The sequence below is a fragment of the Petaurus breviceps genome, unplaced genomic scaffold, assembly GCF_028583685.1.
Source record: "Petaurus breviceps papuanus isolate PSGF00001 unplaced genomic scaffold, PetGlider_PUasm1.0 305, whole genome shotgun sequence".
NCBI classification, from domain to species: Eukaryota; Metazoa; Chordata; class Mammalia; order Diprotodontia; family Petauridae; genus Petaurus; species Petaurus breviceps.
The window spans coordinates 71,732-96,299 of record NW_027186060.1 but is presented as its reverse complement, the minus strand read 5'-3'; the positions used below and the strand labels follow the sequence as shown (position 1 = coordinate 96,299).

Genomic DNA, 24,568 nt, shown 5'->3' with positions numbered 1-24,568 from the left:
CTGACTAATTTCTTTACATCGATGTCTGGCTAGCCCTTGTCTCCCACCCCCCACCTTGGCTCTGAAATTGTGCCTTACAGAAGGGCCTTTGGGGCCTCGTAGCCCAATCCCCATTTGTTTTCAAAAGAAAAAAGGCCCTTTCCTCCACTGCTGCCATTCTCCCTCTGAGGAAGGCTCCAAATCCTGAAGGGTTCCTTTTCTGGTGTATGTCTCCTTTTCTACTTCTGATATTTATAATTGGAAGGAAGACCCAGAATCCCCCATTTTCTGAATAACCTCAGGCCCTTCTCAGTCTCCTTGAATCTGTCTTCCATACCCATTGCCCTACTTGGAATGATTGCCAACAACTCCTAACCACTGTTCACTACAGAGGAATGGGATCACATTCGTTTAGAGGCAAGAAAAGCAGTCATAGGACCCCAGGGGGATTCCGTGGAGGAAAGGAAAGATGAGGTAGAATGGGTCTTTCTCTCCTCCCGCCCCTCTTGGGACCCCAATACTGATGGGGGGTAAACGGGATCCCAAAAGGTTCAGCAGATATTCTGATCTTATCCAAGACCAGAAAACCTGCAATATCGTCTGGAAAGAATTCAAGGTCTCAGGCTTAATTGGAGTGAGAGTTGTAGAAGTTTATTGTTACACTTCCATGAGAAGCGGGCAAGAGTCCTTTAGGGGACCTGCGAGTGAGAGGGGTACAAGCTTTTACTTTTAAAGGGTAGGGCTGCCATTGTCAGGGCTGGCCTGACGGGAGGAGCCTCAATGCATAGACAAAGGTCAGAGCTGACCAAGAGGAGCATGTGAATAGACAGTTTAGATAAGATTTGGGCCAGACCTGAGGAGACATGAGGGATTAAGTAAGAACAAAGGAGTCCCAAGGTGTTGCCTAGGCCTAGTGTAGATAGGGGGAAGGGGCAGAGTCGGAGGTTGGGAAAGGAATTTTACAGATAACAATTTTACAATACAAATTGCAGTTACAATTTCACAGACTGGTTTCACAAATTGACCTAGACCCCTAGACCCCAGGTACCCCATCAATACCACAGGAGGAAGGAATGCATTACATACCTACTTGTTCCAGGGAATGAAGGCAGCTGCCCACCATCCCACCAACCTTACAAAAGTCTCAGAAGTTGTACAAGGCCCCCCAGGAATCTCCTGGAGCATTTCTAGAGGGCCTCTATGAGGCTTACAGAACTTACACACCTATAGATCCAGAGGCCCCAGAGAATGCCCAGGCCCTGACTGTGGCCTTTGTCTCCCAATCAGCCCCTGATATTAGATGGCAATTACAAAAACAGGAAGGTTTTGAGGGAATGAACATGTCCCAGTTAGTGGAAATTGCCCTCAAGGTTTTTAACAATCGGGACAGTCCTTCTGAGAGATCTGATAAGCACCTTACTCAAGCCCTGGTGGCTGCATTACATGCCAGTACTTCCCCTGGACAACCATTTGAATATAAGCAGTCTCCCCGAACTCTTAGACTAAAACCAGACCAGTGTGGCTATGGCAAACAGAGAGGACACTGGAGGAAGGACTGTCTGAAATTACCATGCTCTTATTGTAGGGTTGGCCACGTCCAGGGTAAGTGCCCTCATAAGGTCTCCTCCCACCCTTCTAACATCTGTGGAGAGGAGAGAAGCCCCTTCACTTGGTAAGCCCAATCTTTTATGAGTGATTTTTGTTTATGATAATTGGATAAATGCTTTGGTAATGCAGTCATTGTCATATTTGAAACATTTCCTTCTGTTGTATGAATTTTAAGTGAGCATCATTTAAATTTAAATTGTGTTAATAGTTCTTTTATGTTTAAATTGGATTTTGAGAATTGCTATAACTTTTAAGGGGGATTTACAATTTTTCCCTGTGGGAGTTGTAGGGATTTTTTGAATTTTAAATTGTCCTCCATGTGCACTAACTTTTTATGTTTTGAAAATTCATTCCTTTGAAATTGTTATATGGGTCAAGTGCAGGTAGTAATAATATTGCTAAGACTTGTTAAATTGTGAGATCTTTTTATAATGTCTAAATTAAGTATAGCAGTTTTATTTAAATTTTGTTAAAACTACAAGATAGGTATGTTTATGTGACATCAGTTATTCTATTTCATCAGTTTGGATAGCCCTGTTTTATAGTATCTCTGTTATCTAGAACATCAGGCATCTACAACCTTTGCCTGTGACTGTTAAAGTACTTTTTAAAATCTGGATTTGTGTTGCATAAGTATCAGTGAAATAGTCTGAGTGATGGAATATTTTAGCCCATCCACACTCCACTTTTGGCTTTTTGGCCTCTGTGTTGTTTAAAATTGTTTTCTAGGCACAGCACCCAGATGATATCTCTGACTGGGTGTCCATCACTGCCTGACACCTGTGAAATGCTTGGCCAGACCAGAGTCCATCATCAGGCCCAAAATACCTAGTGACCCCAGCTTTTGTCCTCCCTCAGCATGGTTTGGGATACTGAGACCTTTTTCCCTGACCCCAAATGATTTTGGATCCTATCTGTTTAAAAGCGGGGGAATGCCCTGATGGGGTGCTTGGGAGCCTGGAGGGGTGCTTGGGAGCTAAAATTTTTAAATCCCAGTTTGTAAATTTTAAAAGAAAAATAACACATCATTGTACCCTTGCTCCATGTTTTCCAAATTAGCCCTGAGCTATGGATCCAACCAATGGCTGTTCTTAACTTCTGTATTTCACTGCTTATGCTAGCTCCCCTCCCCAATTGTGGTTTTTACCTTTATAAACTCAGTCTGTACCCCAATACAGGGCTGCCTGATTTGAGTGTATACTCCAGGCACTCTTGTGCTTGATCAATAAATGCACTTTTAAATTATCTAAAAGCCAGGTACATTTGAACTCTAGTCATCTAAAGGTGGATCTGAAAAAGACAACATCAGATGCAGCTTCCCAAGAGTCCAGACCTGGCCTTTACTGGGACAGCTTCTTTTCTGGAGAAATCCAACCAGAGGACCAATGGGAAAACCTGACCACCTCAGGACCCTGCCTCATTAATCATTTTCTCTGTACATTGCTAATTGTTATGGATCCCCACTACCAGTCCTTGGGAACAGAACTGACTGACTTGTATGATTTGGCCAGGCGGTGACAAGGGTTTGACACACTCACAAGAGAAGTAGGGAATGTTGTGTATCCGCCCCCAATGGATCCCTGAGTAGGAATTTCAGCCTAGGGTAAACTCCCTGTTGTACATGACCCCATTCTTCCCTGTCCCCTCCCCCACTGATCTCTGCCCTTACCCCATCAGCTAACCTTCACAGAGGTGGGTTGACTTCCGGGTCAGGAAGACTTGGCATCAGAGGGTTCTATTTCTGGGTTTGGCTCAATCCTTGGCCCAGTCTGAGGATTTGCAGCTGAAGGAGAGTATTTCTTCTAGAGACATAAGCACGGAGTCTGGAGAATAATCCCCTCATTTCTGGCCTCATCACCCCACTGTTGGACTGCTGCAACTCCTCCCCAAAAGGAATTGGCCTCTCTACTCCCAGTCTGTGCCCTCTTTAGCCATCACCCACACAGCTGCCACAACGGGATTTCTGAATCACAGACATAACTGATGGAGTGCTTGGGATCTATGTTTGTAACATCAGTCTATGACATCAGTTTGTGACGTCAATTTGTAAATTTACCAGTCGGTAAAATCACATCCCCCCCCCCCCCAGCCTCAGAGCATCTGCCCCTTCCCTCTGCCAGCACTCTGCCCAGCAACAACCCATGAACTGTTTATCTCTGCTTCGAACAATAACAAGCTACACCTATGAATCCTTCACTAAACCATCTATAAACATTTTAGCTTAGGCAAATGTTATCTACCCTTAGTATAATGGCCAGCTGCATCTATGAATCCTTCAATGCACTATCTATCTATAGGTTAACTCCTTCAACAATTATACACATACTGAGTTGCTGTTAGCTTTGGTTCCCAACATCCATCTTCTCAGACATGACACTAATGGGTGGCAGACTAGGCCCTTCTCAGTCAGCCTTGGCCCGATAACTGACTTAGTGACACCTAAAACCACACCTCCAGGTAGCTCCCCCTTGGGCTATTTCCCAATGAATTATGGGCACAGTTGACATTAAAAGTGCAGGTTCCTTTAAGCACTGACCACTCCTTAACTCCTCCCTAATCTAGTTAGCATAATTGACACCTGATTTACTGTCCTGACTCCTTAAAACTACACCTATGACTTCTTTAAGTTTGGAGGTTCCCTAAGAACCCCTGCCCGATGCAAAGTGTAACAATAAACTTTTACAATCCTGACTTCAAGATTGCTTGGGCCTACTGACTTCCTTCCAGACTAAATAGCAGGGACTCTGGTCATAGATTGGGGCCCCTGTATAACCTGTTGCCATTCCCCCCCATCATTTTGGCAAGCCAGCTAGGAGAAAAGTCTGAGGTCTCAAGCTTTCTTGGAGTCACGATAAGCTCCTTTCACCTCTTCCCTCTCTCTGTACATTGTCGAGTTCTTTCCCCCTCAAGCACCTAGGAAAGCTTGCTGGGGACCTCTCAAGCACCTAGGAAGGCTTGCTGGGGATGTGGGTTACGGTCTTGGACAGACCAGGGTGGGTCTACCTTAGACCCTGGAATACTTCCCTCTGGAAGGAGGACGATCTGTCTTTGGAACACTTGTGAAAAGCCTCATTCAAAGGAGAAGCCTCAATTGCAGGTGAAGCCTCTCTCTTGGGATGCCAGGAGCTGGGGCAGGGACTACAGGGACTCTTTGGCTTAAGGGCAGGAGAAAGGATGGGTCAATCTACCTCCATACCCTGAGACTCACTCCTGGGATGTCCTTTGGACAACTGGAAAAAACTCAGTCTTCAAGACCTCAAGAAGAAAGGATGGGCCAGTTTCCCCCTACATTTGAGTATCTGTGCCTAGGGTATCTTAAGGCAAGTCTTACCTGTCCTCCATTAGCACCTATTTGGAGGCCACGCAAGCATATGATTTGTGCTGAGGATTTCTGACAATCCTCTGTGAGCTTTTGGAACCTTCCTGTCAGTTTCTCTCTCTGTTCTGTTTTTGTGTGTCAGTGTGAATGAGTGTGAGTGAGTAATCTAACACCCTGTAAGGTTTAAACTGCAGCTGGACTGCTGGACATTCCTTTGGAATGCTGTTATCTCTTTCCTTCCTCCTCCCTTCCCCTGCTGCTGAATGCAAACTCAAGAGGGAGAGAAAGGGAGGAAAATATTGTCTTGTTCAGGTTATATGATGGTAAATGCAAGTCTAAGAGTGTAGGAGCATGGGTAGGAAGTTAAGATAGGTATAAGTTATTTACTATTGAAAAGTGTGAACAGAAGTTTTAAGATTTTTAAAAGTTTGAGAATCTCCTCCTCTTCATTCCACTCTGGCCAAGTGGAGTTTGGAGAAGGGGATAAGAAAGAAAAGGAGGGAATCTTCTCCCCTTAGATCAAAGAGGCAGTCAGATGAACATTTAACTATTTCCTGCCTCACCTAAAAGAGGAAAGTTTTGTATATCAGAATGCAACTGAATTCATTCTGGTCATTTTTGAAGAGTGTCACTCCTGATTTGATGCTAGAGATAAGTCAGAATTTAGGCAAATTAGGAAAATACATAGATCTGTAAAAGAGACACTTCAGAGGGGAAGCTTTGAGCTTGCCAGTACAAAAGGGGACACCAGGGTCCCATTCATTCGACTGGCAGATTCAAAGCTCTCACTTTCAAAGAAGTTTCTAAGGAGTGGACACATAAGTGAAATAACCCTCCCTTCTGTAGATGCCCACAAAGTGGCAAATATTTCTTTATTTAGCCATCCATGGTCTTCACAGCCCCAGAGCCCATGGGGAGTCACCACACCTGGAGGGGCGCTTGGGCTTCTCCCAGTCTAATCCACCCTGCTGTCTGTCACACTCTGGCAGCCAGTTTTAATAGGCCACAGCTCTAATAAAATGCTTCCTGTGCCCCGACATCTTCCTGGAGGAAGTGATGCCACCATGCAGAAAAGCAGCACTCTGAAGTTGCTGCATTTGTCCTTCCTTCTTCAAGAGGACCATGGTGTGAGGGAAATGATGACATGCCTTTGGTTGACTTTGATTTGAGTGAGGCCTGGCCCAAGTCACCAGCCTCACTCTCCTCCAGAGCCAGCTGTATCCAGAGGTCAGATATTCATCAGGATGACTGGAGATGGCCCAGGATGCAATAGGAGAGCCTGGACCTTTAAGGCTAAGGCCTTAGCAGCTTCTCACTTAGTGAGGTAGAGCCCATTCAGTCAATAGGTCTCTTTAAGAAGTGACTCAAGGGCTGGCCCCTTTAATTAGAAAAAGAAAATAAATCAAGCTGGTAGGGGGAGACCCTAGAGCTTGCTATACCAAAGAGAAATAGTTGTCACTGACTATCACTCAAAGCTTGGAGGGCACAAAGGAAGACTCCCAGGAAGGAAACCTGAGCTGGAGAGCCTCCCAGGCCCCGGGGACAACACAAGGCTTTGCTGTGGCTTGGGCTATGTTTTGGGGAATTGATGTTGGGGAAAAGCCAGGATCTGAGAAGGGCCGGCCCTGTGTGGGGTCCATGGGACGGGGATCAGGACAAGCCCACTTTGTGTCTGTTTCTTCTCCCAAGGAGACGGGCCCAAGGGAAATCAGGAGAGAGTGAGGGTGCTTAGCTACACTTGCAGAATGCCCGGTGTCTGGTAGACAGACTAAATAAAACTAAAAGCCAACGATTACCTGGGGCTTCCGGGGTTCCAGTCCCTGTTAAGTATTTTACACTGACTATTGATGAGGTACAGGCTGGGAACCCCCTTGAGCTCTCCTTGAATCTTCCCACAAGAGGCATTTGCCTGAGGGCATAAGCCTTTTATTATAGCTGGGCCCAGATCTCCATTACTAGCCTAGCCCTCCCTTGTCTGTCATCTCCTGGTAGCCTCCAGCTATTTCCCACCCTTAATCTCTTTTTTTTTCCCCACCCTTAATCTCTTATTACTGGAGTCTGACCTCATTTGATTCCTCCTAAAGACTCTCCCCAAACTCCTCCTCTAGTTCACCCCTAAAATACTCCTACAGTCTTTCTGTATGTAAGAACCATATTGCCTCCATGAAGGAGCTGAGAATTATCTAGCATAGACTCACAGTGTCAGATTGTTCTGCCCAACTTGTCCAATAAAAGCATCACAGAAGCTGAGGTTCCTCAAGAGTCTACCCATCATGGCGAACCTTTAATAAACTTTGCTTTACTTCGGCTGAGAGATGAGTAGAATTCATTCAGCAGAATGCAGTGTGTTGGTATTTTGGGGTCTCTTGCACCCCTAAACCTTAGACCTCAACAACTATCTCATTGGGTCCTCACAACAACCCTGGGAAGCAAGCAGGTGCTGTCATAGTGTCCATTTTATAGATGTGAAATTTCACCCAAGGTCACACAGATAGCAAGTGCCTGAACTTGGATTTGAACTCAGGCCTTCCTGATGTCACACCAAGAACTCCATTCACTGCATATCCCCTGAATTACCTGTTAGGTAAGACAGATTTCTATATCCTACAGAGCTTGTGTGTATGTGTATATATGTATATGTGAATATATGTATATGTATATTCATTTCCCTTTGAACTAGTTCAGATAAGAGGTTCACATAATGTCTATCAACCCTTCCACATTTACCCCTACATTTTTTTTTTTGCCTTTTTTGGAGATCAATTGGGGTTAAGTAACTTGCCCAAGGTTACACGGCTAGTTTTTTTTTTGTGTGGGTGTTAAGTGTCTGAGGTCTGAACCGAACTCAGGTCCTCCTGATTCTGGGGCTGGTGCTTTACTGACCCCTGCATTTTAAATACTCTTCCTTGTGTGCTTCTTTTATGAGATAAAATCCCCCATTTTTATTTTTTATACACAAGAACAAAAGGTCAAAAACTTCAACAGAATCAATGGGAAACAAATGTGAAAGTGGCCTAGCAGTACTGGATTTCAAATTGTTTTAGAAAACAGTAATCATCAAAAAATTAGGTACTGACTAGAAAACATAGTGGCAGATTAGTGGAATAGATTACGTACACAATACACAGTAGTAAATGATCATACTAATCTAGTGTTAGGTAAAAGCAAACACAAGCTATTGGGCAAGAACTCATTACTTGATAAAAACTGCTGGGAAAAATGGAGAGCAGGTTGGCAGAAACTAGGTCTAGACTAATATTTCATGTATCAAATACCAAGATAAAGTAAAAATGGGTATATGATTTGGACATAAAGGGTCATATCATGTGTAAATTAGGGAAGCATGGAAAATTTTACCTGAATATATCAATAAAGGAAGAATTTATGACCAAATAAAAGATAAAGTGTCATAAAATATAAAATGACTCCTTTTGATTACATTTAAGTTTCTGCACAAATAAAATTAAGGCAGTGAACATTAGAAGAAAAGCCAGAAACTCAAAAAAAAATTTTATAGGAAATTTCTGTGATAAAGACCCCACTGCTGAAATATGTAGAGAACAAAAATGTATAACAAGTCATTCCCCAATTGATAAATGGCCAAAGGATATGAACAGGCAGTGATCAAAAGAAGAAATCAAAGTGATGTTTGGTCAAATGAAAACATGCTCTAAATGCTGATGATTAGAGAAATGCAAATTAAAGAAACTCAGAGATATGGCCTCATACCTATCAGATTGGCTAATATGACAGAAAAAGAAAATGGTTAAGGTGGATAGGATGGGAATGGTGAAAAATGGGGATACTATTTTACTGTTGGTGGAGTTATGAACTCCTCCAATCATTCTAGAGGATAACTGGGAACCATTCCCAAAGGGCTATCAAACAGTGCATACCTTTTGACCCAGCAATACTTTTGGTAGGTCTGTATCCCAAAGAGATCAAAGGAAAAAGAAAAGAACCTCTATGTACAAAAATATTTATATCAGTTATTTTTCTGGTGGCAAAGAATTTTCTGTGTTATAGCATTTGGGCTCTCCTTTATAAGAGTAACCTGGAGGGTCTCAGGTTCAAGAAATGTTTGGCTCAGAAAAAGAAGCAAAAAACTAGTAAAAGGAATGTGCATGTAGCTCAGGCTGAGCCTAGTTGCCCCAATTACCACTGTCAAGAGAGTATGGAAGGGAAAATGATACAATGTTAAATGAGGAGGCTTTTGGAAGGGCAGAAGTTCACCCCATGTTAAGAAGAAAGGAGGAGAACCGGGGAGGCCAAATGAAGTTTGGGGAGATAATTGAGGATGTCACTCAGCAGGAGGTTACTGATACATTAAGTCAATTCACTCAAAGAATGAGAGAAGCTTTAGTGTCTTGGAAGATGAGAATCAGTCATGAAGGGGCCAGAGGAGTATGGGTAGATAATGTAGATTGCTTGAAATTTATAGGTATTATTCAGAATCCTTTTGTCCAGTAGGCTCTTAAAGATAGGAGGTAACAATATGATCAGTCTTTTAGTTTTAGCTGCCAATGGATGTGATAAAATGTATCACATTACTTGGATGTGGCCTAGTGGAGAGAGACCGTGGGACTTGCTTAGGGATTGTATGAGAAAGTTAAAGGAGGAGGTAATGAAGACAGCTATCATGGTTGGAGATGCAAATGCATATCAAAAGCTCCTCTTAGCAATTTATCATGAAAATATCATAGTGAAGATGCCTCCTCCAGCTTAAAATCACCTGATTTTTACTCTACTAATTGGTGAAATAGGGCACCCTCTTTCAGAGGTGCACAGTTAAGTGACAGGAGAATGGGGAAAAGAAATTTCCTTGAGAGAGAAGAATAAATGGCCAGCAGATACAAATTCAGAACAGATTGATGAGAAAAGAATTGTTCACTGATCTGTTGAGAGCAGAGTTAGATTTTGGAAGAACAGATGACATTCTGGCTAATGAACTATACAAAATGTATTGAGAAAAGCAGCTTGGTATTAGAATAGGGAAGTAAGAACTGCCCCTAGAGATCCTCCTGAACCACATGTTCATCACCCCTTCAGGGAGAATAGGGAATTGATCAAACCCCAGCTCAAGGTTAAAGAAATACACAAACAGGCTTACAGACCCCATATCAATTTGACCACATATTGGATAAATGGATCAAATACTGTAACTAGGGCATTAATAGATACTGGGGTGAGGCCTCCCTTATATATGGGAACCCTGAAAAATTCAAACATGAAACTCCTATTACCATCAGAAATGGGAGTGACTGAAATATCGGCCAGACAAGTTAAACTAACAATCAAAATTGGACAGTTACCTAAGGAAGAATATACCGTGGCAATGACCACTCCTGAAGACATGATTGGAATAGATATTTTGAGAAGCATGAATCTATTCATAACAATTTGAGGGGAGATACCAGTTTGCAGAAAGGAATACAGGAATTAATAGAGTTTTAGAGTGAAAAATAAAAATGGACCCAATCACTGTACCTGAACCTTCTGAAGTGATTACTTTAAAGTCAGTATTGTGTACCAGGTTGGCAAGATGAAATTACAAATATTATAAAGGAATATGTTGAGGCAGAAGTATTAGTCCCTTTGACTAATTTATTCTCTACTTTCTTCACTTAATATTATTTTATTTTTTTCAATTAAATGTAAACATATTTTTCAACATTTACTTTTTTAAGATTTTGAGTTCCAGCTAGATAGGGATGGAGCCAAGATGGCGCCATAGAAGCAGGAAAACTTCCTGAGCTCCCCCCATAACTACCTCAAATACTTACAAAATATGACTCCAAACAAATTTTAGAGCTACAGAACCCACAAAGAGACGGAAGTAAATCTCCAACTGGAGGTAGCCTGGCAGGCAGACAGGAAGGGTCCATCACAGCATACTGGGAGGCAAGCCCAGGCCCTCGTGAGTGAAGTTTTAGCCCTAGGGCCACCCTGACCAGCAGTGGCTGGAGCAGATTTTGGGAGTGTAGATCACCAGCAGCTTTGGTGGTTTCCAGAATTATCAACCCATAAATGCCAAAGACAAAGTAAAAGGTCAGTGTGGATCTCTGTTGGAACTGAGGGGGACTAGGGGCATGATCCAGCCTCTGCCCCCAGAGCAGGTAGAGATGCCAGGCCATGCTGCAGCCTCCACGTGGCTGCTTCAGACCTCCTGGCCTCCAGATTGTAGGGGGACCAAGCAACATTTCAGAAGGTAATTGCTCTTGCTTTAACCTGCCTGGATCTGGATCATGGTCTTGGGTGGTGGTCCTGAGGTATGTGACCAGTGAGCCAGAGCTAGTGGGGGCACCAGAGAGGGCACGTAATTAATAGCTCTGACAATTGTGAAAACCCCAGTGATTTGGGACAAAGCTCTCCTCTCTGGAAGCAGAGTTCTACTGTGGCAAAGAGCTCAAAGGTCAAGTAATTGAGTGGCAACATGAACAAGCAAAGGAAGCAAATCAAGCAGAGCAATCCAACATTAGACTCCTATTTTGGGGACAAAAAGGATCAAAGCATGGAACAGGAGGAAGACAACAAAGTCAGAACTCCTGCACCAAAAGCTTCCAAGAAAAATATGAACTAGTTATAGGCCATGGAGGAGCTCAAGAAGGATTTTGAAGAGAAGTAGAGGGAAAATTGGGAAGAGAAATGAGAATGATGCAATAAAATCATGAAAAGAGAATCAACAACCTGACAGAAGAAAATAACACCTTAAAAAACAGATGAACTCAAATGGCAAAAGAGGCCCAAAAAGCCAATGAGAAGAATGCCTTAAAAAGCCAAATCTGCCAGATGGAAAAAGAATTTCAAAAGCTCACTGAAGAGAATAACTCCTTCAGAATCAGATTGGAGCACATGGAAGTTAATGACTTTATGAGAAATCAAAATACTATTAAACAGATCCAAACAAATGAAAAAAAACAGAAGGAAATGTGAAATATCTCATTGGAAAAACCACTCATGTGGAAAATAGATCCAGGAGAGACAAGTGAAAAATTACTGGACTACCTGAAAGTCATGATCAAAAAAGGAACCTAGAAATCATCCTTCAAGAAACTCTCAAGGAAAAATGCCCTGATATTTTAGAACCAGAGGGCAAAATAGAAACTGAAAGAATTCACTGATCACCTCTTGAAAAAGATCCCCAAAAGAAAACACCTAGGAAGGTTCCAGAGTTCCCAGATCAAGGAGAGAGTAATACAAGCAGCCAAGAAGAAACAATTTTAATATTGTGGAAACAATATCAGGATAACACAAGATCTAGCTGCTTCTACATTAAGGGATTGAAGGGCTTGGAATATATTCTGGAGGGCAAAGGAGCTGGGATTTAAACCAAGAATCACCTACCCAGCAAAACTAAGTATGTTTCAGGGGAAAATATGGTCATTCAATGAAATAGAGGACTTTCATTTTTTTTTTTTTTAAGCAATTGGGGTTAAGTAACTTGTTCAAGGTTACACAGCCAGTTATTTTGTATGGGCGCTATCTGAGGCTGGAATCGATCCCAGGTCTCCCAACTCTGGGGCCGGCGCTCTTACTCGCTGCACCAGCTGGCCACCCCAACTTTCAAACATTCTTGATGAAAAAAACAAAATTGAATAGAAAACGTGACATTCAAATACAAGAAGCAAGAGAAGCATGAGAAGAGTGGGACACACTGTGGAGAGAGGAGCACTAGACCACTCTCTAACAAATGTCCAAAAGGTTGACCCCATAATCATAATTGTTCATAATTTATAATTATATTTTATTTGTAGTGAAGTATGCAGGAAATATAATGACTGCCATCTCACCAAGAAATGATGATGATGGTATGTATATAGACATATTTAGATTAGAGGAAAACACCACCAATGATTTTACTGTAAAAGATCATAGTTAATCTATCATGCTCTAAGGAGTTGTATTATATTATTGGGGGTGAGGTTACATTATATCTGGAAATTCTATAGATATTCTAAAATTAATGAGTGATAATTATATAATTATCATTAAATATCTAGACATATACACATGGGCACATACACACACTCACAGTCACACATAAAATAAACTAACCCATACCAGATGATCAGACTTTCATATTGGGATATCAAACCACGATACCTTGTTTTTCAGGCAAGCAGGGGGTAGAAGAGGTAGGTAGGGTAGGGGGTGTAGGATCCAGACAAACTAGTAATGAGGAGAGAGTATGGCTTTGACCTAATTCCACATGTATAGATAGAAATAATTCTATAATTATTGAAGGAGGAGGCATTTGTTGGTTTAGGAGTCTTAAGAAGAAACAGAAATATTGAAACATTCATAAAGTATGTTTCCAGTATTAATTTTCTGATGAACTCTTAAGTTGAGAGTTACTCCTGAATATAGTAGTGAATCATAGAGAATGAACGATTCTCTTCAGTATGAATTCTGTGATGCAATGCAAGTTGCGTACTATATCTGAAGGCCTTTCCACTTTCACTACATTCATAAGGTTTCTCTCCAGTATGAATTATGTGATGCATTGTACGTTGTGTCCTATCCCTACAGGTCTTCCTATATTCACTATATTCATAAGGTTTCTCTCCAGTATGAACTCTGTGATGAACTTTAAGTTTGTCTTACTCTTGAAGGTCTTCTGGCATTTATTCCATTCATAAGGTTTCTCTCCAGAATGAACTCTGTGATGCACTGTAAGTTGTGCCTTACTGATGAAGGCCTTCTCACATTTACTACGTTCATAAGGTTTCTCTCCATTATGAATTCTCTGATGGACAGCAAGGTACTGTTTGCTTAAATGCCTTCCCCACATTCACTACATTCATCAGGTTTCTCTCCAGTATGAATTCAGTGATGCACTCTAAATTGTCTTATCCCAGAAGGCCTTCCCACTTTCACTACATTTGCAAGGTTTCTCTCTAGTATACATTCTTTGATGCACAGTAAGATATGCTCCTTGATCCTGAAGGCCTTCTTCACATATTCATTACATTCAAGAGGTCTATCTCCAGTAAATTCTCTACTCTCTGAGCTGGTTAACCCTGCCTTTTTTTTTTACCCTTTCCCAAAGTTCTTAGCTGCTCAAAGGTTTTAGAGCTATTCTCTTGCCTTCTCACTTGAAAAGGTTAATCTCACTAGTCTTTCACCAAGAATCAATTTATCCTATGTAAAAGTATGATGACTCAAGGATAACATATGTAAATAACTTGACTGAGGAGAAAATTACCTGAAGGGATGAATGAATGCTTACTCTACTTTAATTGGCTGACATTTGAATAAACTTAGATTATTCAGAAAAAAAAGGGTGACTTTGAAAAATTGTAAATGTATCCTTACCTTCTGTGGTGAAAATAGGAAAAGACTGAGCAGGAAGAAAACAGAGAATAAAAGGGCAGCTGGGTGGCACAGTGAATATAGCACTAAGCCTGAAATCAGGAGGATTCCAGTTCAAATCCAATCTCAGACACTTGACACTTAACTTGGTCAAGTCACTTAACCCAAATTGCCTTGTGTTCCCCCCTCCAAAAAAAAAATTTCAGAATAAAGTTTGGAGTGAGGAAGAGAAATGCATACATGAAGCAAGCAGAAAAAAGAAAAAAAAATATGACAATAGTTGCCATAAATTTCTTCTAAAAACCAACCTACTTGTAAGGAATTGACTGAAATTTTTAAGGCTAAGACAAACAAGTGTTTTGGCCAAGAGAAATTATTAACAAGTACCTGACATTACTCAAAACTCTGGTAATCAAAGAAGTAAAAACAAAAACATTTGGAAGCAGCAAGAAATAGCCATCAGATTATCAAAGGTAGTGTTTTTATTGGTCTTTTTTGAGGGGGAAGGCAGGGTAATTGAGGTTAAATGACTTGCCCAAGGTCAACAAGGATAATTTAAAATGATAAATTTTGGCAATTATGTTGAAATAGCTAATTACTAAGCAGCTGCTGCCATTTTTTCAGAAAAGGAACAGCATTTTCAGCTAGAGATATAAAACTGTTTATGTCCTTTGATCCAATGGTCCCAGTCAATATACCTCAATATGTTACTAAAAACAAAGCACTATCAGCAAAATTTTTACAACAGTTTTTTGTGAAATAGCAAAATATTGAAAACCTAGAGGTCCAATAATATCGTTATAGCTATATGGGTCCTGTCATAAGAACATATTATTGTGCTTAATAAGCATAATTTCAAAGCATAAAGAAAAACAGAATGGGGTGGCTAGGTGGCACAGTGAATAGTGCACAGGCCCTGGAGTCAGGGAGGCCTGAGTTCAAATGTGACCCCAGATTTATTCCTTACCCATAATTTGAACCTTATTTTTCATGTCTGTCACTAATCGGATGACAAGGAATTTGGCTACCATAAGAAGGCCATGGTTAATAATTCTGTTCCCTGCATGTCAATGAACTTTCCTTTGAGTTTCAGAGAACTGGACAGAGATCACATCCCATCAATATCTGCCACAGGCCCTTGTGATACTTTGTTTTAAATAAGGTGATGAAATGTTTATGGTCACAGAGGCTACACAAATGAACAGGGGCAGAAGCAGCACCAGCAACATCAGGAACACAGCTCAGATTTAATAGTCCTCAATGCACTGTCACCAATTATTCATCACGTATTAGGCTCAGGCTCATCTCATGGCCAAGAGTCTGCATGCAGGCCATGTGCCCAGGGATCAAAATTAACACTAAGTATCTCCCAATACCTCCATCCACTCGGTAACTTCTGACTCAGCCTGCCAAACCTCTACCTCCCAGAAGGACAAAGGGAGGGTAACACTCAATCTTTGCCCCTTTAGAGGCCTCTACAGAGAGGAGGGCCCTTCTCCCAAGGTGGCCAGGAACCATCCCCTCCTCCCACCTAGGGGGCAGAGCTCGGGAGGAAAGGGCGGGGCCGCACTTCGGACGGGGGTTTGGGACGGGGAGGGGGGCAAGGCGAGGGGGAGCCACAGGGAATCAGTAATTGGGGGTGGGGTTGGAAATAGTCACTTGGGGGGGGGGCAAGAAACCAATGGTTTGTCTCCTGGGGGGCCCAATCACTTTAGAGGCAAAACTGGAGGGCAGGCACGTGACTCTCTCAGCCTGGGAGGGGCAGGGAAGGGCACTGACCCCGACAGAGGCAGGGAAAGCTTCCCGGAAGTGGAATGGCCGTGGAATGGCCCTGGAAGATGCCGAGAGGAGATGAGGCCATGGGGGAAGACCAGACCGAGCACCGGAGGGACAAGCACCTGGGGCACTTGCCCTCAGATACTGGGCCCAAGGGAAGGCCAAGAGCCTGGAGGGGAGGACCTGACCAGGGTCACAGAAGGAGGACTAGAATGTGTCCCAAGCCCCTCCCTTTCCCCCTGCCCCCACGGGTCGCTCCCAACCCCCCGTAAACCCTGAGGGGCTCCCTTCCTCCTCTAGACGCCCATTCCCTTCTCCGTGAGCTCCCCAACCAGGCCCCCGGCCCCGACCCCGCCGCACCCCTGCAGCCGGGCTCCGCAGAGGCCTGGCCCGGCTCTTGGCTGCCCCTCACCCACCACATCTGAACTCAGAGCCAAGGAGGGGAAGCCCCCACCAGCAAGCAAGGAAGAGGTGGGAAGACAGGGGACGGAAATGACTTTAGAGCCGAAAGTCCAATCGTCCCACCCTTGCCTTGCAGAAATACCCTGGACGCGCGCACCGCCTTCTGGGAACCGTAGTATGGAATCCGAGGCGCCTTCTGCGCATCCCTCGCCGTCGGCTCCTCCCTAGACCTGGAATGGGGCCCAACCTCCCTGCCTGCCCCGCCCCTCCAGCCCTTCCTGCCAGAAAGCCCCACCCCTTCCGCCCCGCCCCTTGCCTCTTGAAGGCCAATCCTTTGGTAGAAGCAGTAAATGCCACTAAGAACCAGGAGTCCTGGTACAAGTCTCTGTACCAGGGTCGGCACAAATAGTCCACGTGAGCATTGGGCTAGATTCTCCAGATTTGCTCATCCTGCATTCTTTTGAGCCTTGACTGTTCTGCTTTGTGCGTGGAGCCCAGCAGCGTCTGGGCTGGGGGATGCCGTGCTGAGCCGGTCTGGGCCAGGGTCTCCCACCCTCACCATCCACCCAAAGCCCCTCAGAGAGACTTTGAGAGGGTCTCCGTGCTGCCTCTTGTGACCTGCATGTGAGCTCTCCGGCAAACAGCCTTGAGGTAAAGTTTTGTGTTCAAGCATTGGGGCAGCCTATGGAGGTGCGCTCTGCAGAAGGGCGTGGATGCTTGGCAGCTTCATTGGAGAAAGGACTTCAGTGGCTGGTGCCTTATCCTGGAGTGATCTCCAGAATCTTCCTTAGACAGTCCAAGCGCAAGCGATTCCCTTTCCTGGCCCGGCTGGTAGACTGTCCGGGTTTGACAGGTGGTCAGTACCACGGCCCTTCAGTCTGGTAGTCAGTCTAATACCTCTTCTCACCCATGCTGGCCTTCTGAGCCAGCTCTGGCAATGCCTGCATCAACCCCATTGTCAATGGGCACATCCCTGGAAAGTACACTGCCAAGGTAAGTGAACTTATCCACAGCAAACACTTCTCCATTAGCTGTAACCCATGGTTCCACCTGTGGATGGTGTGGTGGTGGCGGATGGAGCACCTGTGTTTTCTTACTGTTAATTGTTAGGTCAAAATTAGCACAAGCAACAGGGAATTAATCCGTACCTTGTTGCATCTCGGCTTGAGAGGCTGCACAGAGTGCACAAAATCACCTGCAAACAGATCATGCACCAACACTCCCTGCACTTTGGTCTTGGCTTGTAGCCTTTTCAAAGTGAAGAATTTGCTTCAGTGCAGTAGCTGAACTTGATGCCGGATTTGTACTCACTGAAAGCATTTGACAACATGACTGAAAACATGCTAAAAAGCATGGGAGCAAGCACACAGCCTCCTTTCACTCCATTGGTGACTGGAAAGCATGAGAGCATTGTCCCTGATCCAGAATTCAGGCAAACATGCTGTCAGGAAACTGATGTGCAGTGCTGATGAACCTCTCTAGGAAACCGAATTTTGACAGAATGTATGTATGAATAGGTATATATGAATATATACATATATGTGTGTATTCTTTCCTTTGTTCAAGTGATAATTCGTCTACCCACTCACCATTTCCCCCTACATTTTGAAAACTCTTCCTTGTGGGCCTCTTTTATGTGATAAAGTTCCCCATTTCTAGTTTTTATCCCCAAGAACAAAGGTCAGAACTTCAGTGGAAACAATGAGAAACAACCCTGAAGGTGGTCCAGCACTACTGGATTTCAAATTGTTTTAGAAAATAGTGATCATCAAAATAATTAGGGACAGACCAAAAACAGAGTGGCAGATCAGTGGAAGACATTAGGTACACAATACACAATGACCACAGTAATCTAGTGTTAGGTAAATGCAAACACATAAGCAATTGGGTCAAGAACTCACAGCTGACAAAACCTGGTGGGAAGACTGGAAAGCAGGTTGGCAACAACTGGGTCTAGACCAATATCTCAAATATTACACACCAAGATAAAGTCAAAATGGGTACAAGATTTGGACATAAAGGGTCATACCATGGACAAATTCGAGGAGCATGGAAAATTTTACCTGTCAGATCTGTGAAAAAGGGAAGAATTCATTACCAAATAAGAGATAGAGAGCATCATGGAATATAAAAGGGATCCTTCTGATTACATTCAAGGTTTTACACAAACAAAACTAATGTAGACAAGATTAGAAGGAAAATAGGAAACTCAGAAAAAAAAAATTGTAGCAAGTTTCTGTGATAAAGACCTCACTTCTGAAATATGTAGAGAACAAAAATTTATAACAAGCCATACCTTTTGACTCAGCAATACTTTGGTTAGGTCTCTGTACAAAAGAGATCCTCCAGGTACAAAAATATTTACAGCAGTTCTCTTTCTGGTGGCAAAGAATTTGAAATGAGGGGGATGCCCACCAACTGGGGAATAGCTGAACAAGTTAGGGTATAAGATTGTGATAGAATACTGTTGTTCTGCAAGAAAGGATGAGCAAGATAGTTTTAGAAAAAGCATGGAAGACTTCTATGAACTGATGCAAAGTGAAGTGAGCAGAATCAGGAGAACAGAATTGTACAAAGTAACAACAATGTTATATGATGATCACCTGTGAATGACTTAGCTGTTCTCAGCAGCATAATAATCTAAGACAATTCTGAGGGATTTATAGTGAAAAAATGCTGTTCACATCCTGAGAAAGAACTGAATGACACTGAGTGTAGATTTAAGCGCATTTATGTTATTTTGGGGGGGGAGGGTGATTTTTCTTCTAAAGTTATATTTTTATTTTTTTTTAATCAGAAAGCCCTTTCCTTCCTCCTACCTCTCACACAAATATAGTGATGATTATTAAGACCTCTATTTTATATGATTCCATATGGGTGGTGACTATAAGTTCTGATATTGGGCCTCAGAGCTGTGAACTGAAGATTGTAAGGTCACTGGCTTAATCCTAGGAAACTAACTAGAGGAACCCCCCCTTGTTTTCCCTTGTTATGGTGACCAAGCCCAGCATGGTGGAGGTAACTCAACTACATGGAAAGCTCCCCAGCTATTTTTGTTGCCCCTCTGGCCCTCGTCATCCCTGTATTGCCTAACATGGACAAATGACCATGAGCAATGGACCAACAAGCGGCCCTGGTCGCCATCCTGTGGCCTGCCTTTCTACCAGTGTATGGTGTGCTCATCAGGACCCCCTGAAAAGTCAAGCTAGGTCTGTCTATTACTGCTCATTAGCCCATTTGTCAAGTGGTATTCTGTATTTTGTGTAGACCCTCCTGGAGGATCAAGGGCAAGGTCAATATTCCAGTGAGATTTTGGGGGGGTGGATTTTGCCTCATCTGTATTTTCTGGGTATCTAGCACTATACAACTTAGGCCTTGGAGGAAGGGGGCATCTCAGACTGTGAGGAAAACCTGAGGCCTACTTCATTAGAGGGAAACTGAGACCCTTTAATAAAGTGCCACTGGCTCAGAGCTCTGCCTAATTTCTTTTATTTTAGGTGCAACAGTTTTACACCTCATAACATACACTGGAAATAAAAAGCAAAAGACACAAAATTCTTATAATAAGCTGTATTAGCAAGCACCCTAGCACACCCAGGATGGCCTGCTAGCACAGGTTCTTTGATCTGCTTTGCTTCAAGGAAAGACAACTTTAAAAGCATCAACAATCTTACTTTAATTATATTCACTAGTTCAGGGGTAAGGTTAGCACCCTAAAAATTGAAAAAATACAGAAAAAGAGAAGCAGAGAAATTAGTACAAAAACGAACAGAGAGGGCTCCAACTCTCTGAACACGGCAACACTGCTATACACTTTACATACATCACTGGATCTAGAGCAGATGGGGGACTCTGAACAAACAGCTGCTCAGAGTCTGGACCAGTAAATCAAAAGATCCTTCTCAGGAGCAAACCCTCACGGTAAAATACCAACATCCCAGTATATATAACAAAGACTTGGCATCTGAATGCTGAGGAGCCTGAAAATCCCTGTGCTCCAGCACTTAATTGGAAAATCCCCAAAGCCAAGAGCCTGATTAGCTCTGGGCCAGGGCTCTATATGCCTATTAATAGGCAGGGAAGACCTTCAAATTCCTTTAACATTACATTTGGCCCCAAAATATTACATGGCCGCTACTTAGGCCAAGGGACTCTAAGGGCAACTTATATCTACATAAGCATCAACATCTAAATCAGATGAATATAATTCCCAGAAAATATACACATCATGAGCTTCACATTTACAAAATACATAGCAAAGTAACAACTCATTATGAGGGTGGCCACATGGCCTTAAAAGCATATACATTCTTTGGGGGTTAAAATCTCTGGGGAGTGAGCAACCAGCTCCTCCTCCCTCAATCCAAAGCAAAAATGTCCAAGTAAAAGTCCTCTTGGGTGTGTGTCCTCTCCACTCTGCCCCTGCAGGTTTCTGCCTGGCACTTTCAGGTGTATGAGTGCTCTAATGAGCCAAGTCCAAGTCTTAATACTGCTCCAGCCCCCACTTCCAAGTCCTGAGGGGCAGCTGGGTGACAAAGCCAACAGGGTGGGTCCCTGGGGGCCAGAGAATTTCCTCACTCCCTCCATAGACAAATCCACCCCCTGGATCTCAAGCCATCCCCTGGGAACACAGCAGAAAAGCACCCTCAGTCCTTACTGTAAAGTTTTTCTCTTGCCCAAGGGCTATATTCCCAGCTCCCAGGTTCTTCCTCCCACAGGGCTGTGCCACTCCTGGCTCCCGCCTGGGTCTTGGCTAAAGCAGCTCTCCACAGCTGTCCCAAGTCCCATCTCAAGGGGGAAGGAAATACTCCATTCCACTTGCCTTGCTTTGGCTGCTTCTGAACACTGCTCCAGCCCCCCCCTCCCCTTCAGGGTCTGGGGGGCAGTGCTCCTGCCTGGGCTCTGATTACAAGACACTTTCAGGGCCTTAACCCCTCTGGCACAGTCTGGGGCAGGGCCATACCACTGGAGGCCTGACTCTGGCTCTGGCCATCCCTAACTCCCACAAACTTGTTTTCCTCCCACAGCTGCTGCTCCAGCCTGTCTCCTCAAGAGTGCTAGTGGGGTAGGGAGGAGGAAAGAGGTCATCTCCGAGGGACCCTGCTTAGGGTTCCTGTCACTGCTATTTGCCCTTTTCTTCCCAGGGCACTGCTACTTCTGGGGTTCTATAGAACCACAGATACTCCAACTAGCAAAGAATGGAAAACTATCCCAGTCCTCACACTTTCCTTTTAGTTTATGCAGATCCTGCTGATTAGGCCAAATGTAATAGCAGCCACCCTAGGACACCCAGGATGGCCTGCTAGCACAGGTCCTTTGATCTGCATTTAAAGGAAAGACTGCTCAAAAAGGGGTCGCAATTCTATTTTTAACTAAATTCACTAATACAGGGGAAAGGTCAGCCTCCTGAACTTGGAGAAAATACAAGCAATTAGCACAAAGATCGACAGGACTCCAGCTGTCTGAGTAAAGTAATATTGTTATACACTTAGGTACATCAGTGGATCAAGGGAGCACAGACAGCTGGTAGCTGGGAGGCTCTGAACATAAAGCTACTCAGAGTCTTGACCAGGAAATGAAAAGATCCTTCTTCCCATGAGCAAAACCTCAAAGCAAAATATTACCCTCCCATAATATATAAAAAAGCCTTGGCCCATGCCTGGCTCAGAGCCAGAAGGCACAAAACCTACTGGACTCAGCACAGCTGTGAATTATCAGGGTTCAAAGGAGATTAATACTTCAGATTTCACAATTTAGCCTGAGCTTGGGAAATTGAACTCCTGAAAGAAAACAAAAATCCCACCATGCTTGTGCTCACGTAAGCAGTGTCAGCAATACAAATTCCCACTCTGACCACACCCCAAAATGCATGTCTCATCCTTCTCACTGGTCCATTACCTCTCTCATGAGGTAGGCAGTATGCTTGCTTATTGATACTCTAGAATCATGGGTGATCAGTGTTAAGTGAGTTTTAAGTTCTTCAGAATGTCTTGTGGGTTACAATATTGATGTGACAGTATAAATTCTCCTTCTTCTCTACATCACCCTCTCCCATACAAGTTTTCCCAGGATTTCTTTAGAATGCTCTCAGGTTTTAAAGAAAAAAATAATATTCTATTACATTAACATACCATAATTTTTCTATCTTTCCCCAGCACCCCCTTCATTTATCCAGCTCTTTGTTACTACAAAGAAGAGCTGATAAAAATATTGTGTATCTTTCCCTCTTTGATCTCTCTAGGATACAGTCCTACTAATAATTCAAAAGTTATATACAGGTTAGTGCTTTCTTGGGCATAGTTACAAATTGTTTTTCATAGTAACTGAAGTCATTTACAATTCTCACAACAGTGCATCAATGTGTCTGTTTTCCCATTCTTTTCTTAATTTAAACAAAGTGATGGGTACAGCAGGTTCTGTTAATCTGAGCATTTTACTTCATACAATTACTTATTGTAGTGAATTTTTTGGTGCTGAGTAAGTTGTATGCTCACTCTGAAGGTCTTCCCACATTCATTACATTCATAAGGTTTCTCTCCAGTATGAACTCTCTGATGACTAGTAAGAATGTCCTTCCTCCTGAAGGTCTTCCCACATTTACTACATTCATAAGGTTTCTCTCCAGTATGAATTCTCTCATGCTCTGTAAGTTGCGTCTTATCCCTGCAGGCCTTCCCACAGTGACTACATTCATAGGGTTCCTCTTTAGTATGAATTCTGTGATGTACTCTAAGTTTTCTCTTATCCCTGAAGGCCCTCCCACATTCATTACATTCATAAGGTTTCTCCCCAGTATGAATTCTGTGATGTATTTTAAGTTGTGCCTGAGTAGTTAAGGTCTTTCCACACTCTCTACATTCATAAGGATTCTCTCCAGTATGAACTCTATGGTGAATTTTAAGTTGTTTTTTACTATTGAAGGCCTTCCTGCATTCACTACACTCATAAGGTTTCTCACCAGTGTGAATTCTGTAATGCTCTGTAAGTTGTGTCTTATCCCTCCAGGTCTTCCCACATTCACTGCACTTATAAGGTTTCTGTCGTACATGAATTCTCTGATGCAGAGCAAGGTGCTGTTTGCTCCTGAAGGCCTTTTCACACTCACTACATTCATAAGGTTTTTCTCCAGTATGAATTCTCTGATGCTGTATAAGTTTTCGCTTATCCCTAAAGGCCTCCCCACATTCACTGCACTCATAACGTTTCTCTCCAGTATGAATTCTGTGATGCACTCTAAGGTTTCTCTTATCCCTGAAGGCCTTTCCACATTCACTACATTCATAAGGTTTTTCTCCAGTATGAATTCTCTGATGAAATGTGAGCTGTTTTTTACTACTCAAGGCCTTCCCGCATTCACTACATTCATAACATTTTCCTCTAGTATGACTTCTGTGATGCACTCTAAGTTTTCTATTATCCTTGAAGGCTTTCCCACATTCACTACATTCATAAAATTTCTCTCTAGTATGAATTCTGTGATGCACTCTAAGGTTTCTCTTATCACTGAAGGCCTTCCCACATTCACTAGATTCACAAGAATTCTCTCCAGTATGAATTTTCTTATGCACAGTAAGGGGCTTCTTTCTCCAGAAGGCCTTCCCACATTCATGACATTCAGAAGGTTTATCTCCAGAAAATTCTCTGCTCTCTGAAAGGAAGAATAAGGAGCTGGTTAATTCTGCATTTTTCACCCTTTCCCAAGGTTATTATGTGCTCAATGATTCCCAAGCTATTCTCTTGCTTTCTCACTTGAGAAGGTTAATCTCACTAGTCTTTCACCAAGAACCAAGGTATCTTATTTGAAAGTATGATAAATCTAAGGTTACATATGTAAATTATTTGACTGAGGGTGAATCCACCTGGAGGGATGAATGAACCCTAAATCTTCTTTAATTGAATGATATTTGAATGGGATAAGATTATTCAGGAAAAAAAAGATGAAGCTGTGACTTAAAAATGTATTTTCATCATCTGAAATGCATACAGCAAGAGAAAAGACTGAACAGGAACAAAGGAGAGAGTTGAGTTTAGAGTCAGGAAAAGAAATAGGTACACCAAGTAAACAGAATTAAAAAGAAATCTGAAGGGGAAGAGGTGACAACTGTTGCCATGAATTTCCTCTAAAAATCCAGCTTATCTACTTGGTAAAGAATGGATTCAAATTTGTAGGAG

The 24,568-nt window shown here is 42.9% G+C and overlaps 1 protein-coding gene and 1 long non-coding RNA gene across 2 annotated transcripts in view; one reads left to right on the top strand and one right to left on the bottom strand.

Annotated features, from left to right (window-relative positions):
- Positions 1-24,568, bottom strand: part of LOC138167787 (zinc finger protein 585B-like) — a 73,642-nt gene that overhangs the window by 39,730 nt on the left and 9,344 nt on the right. Inside the window, 3 exon segments of the mRNA XM_069096751.1 lie at positions 13,495-13,677; positions 22,295-22,296; positions 22,891-24,044. Of these exon segments, the coding sequence (XP_068952852.1) occupies positions 13,495-13,677; positions 22,295-22,296; positions 22,891-24,044 (1,339 nt within the window).
- The window catches only part of LOC138167790 (uncharacterized), a 57,935-nt gene continuing 49,300 nt past the window's right edge, over positions 15,934-24,568 (top strand). The window contains exon 1 of the long non-coding RNA XR_011169967.1: positions 15,934-17,389. This is a non-coding gene — a long non-coding RNA (uncharacterized lncRNA). The remainder of the gene's footprint in view (positions 17,390-24,568) is intronic.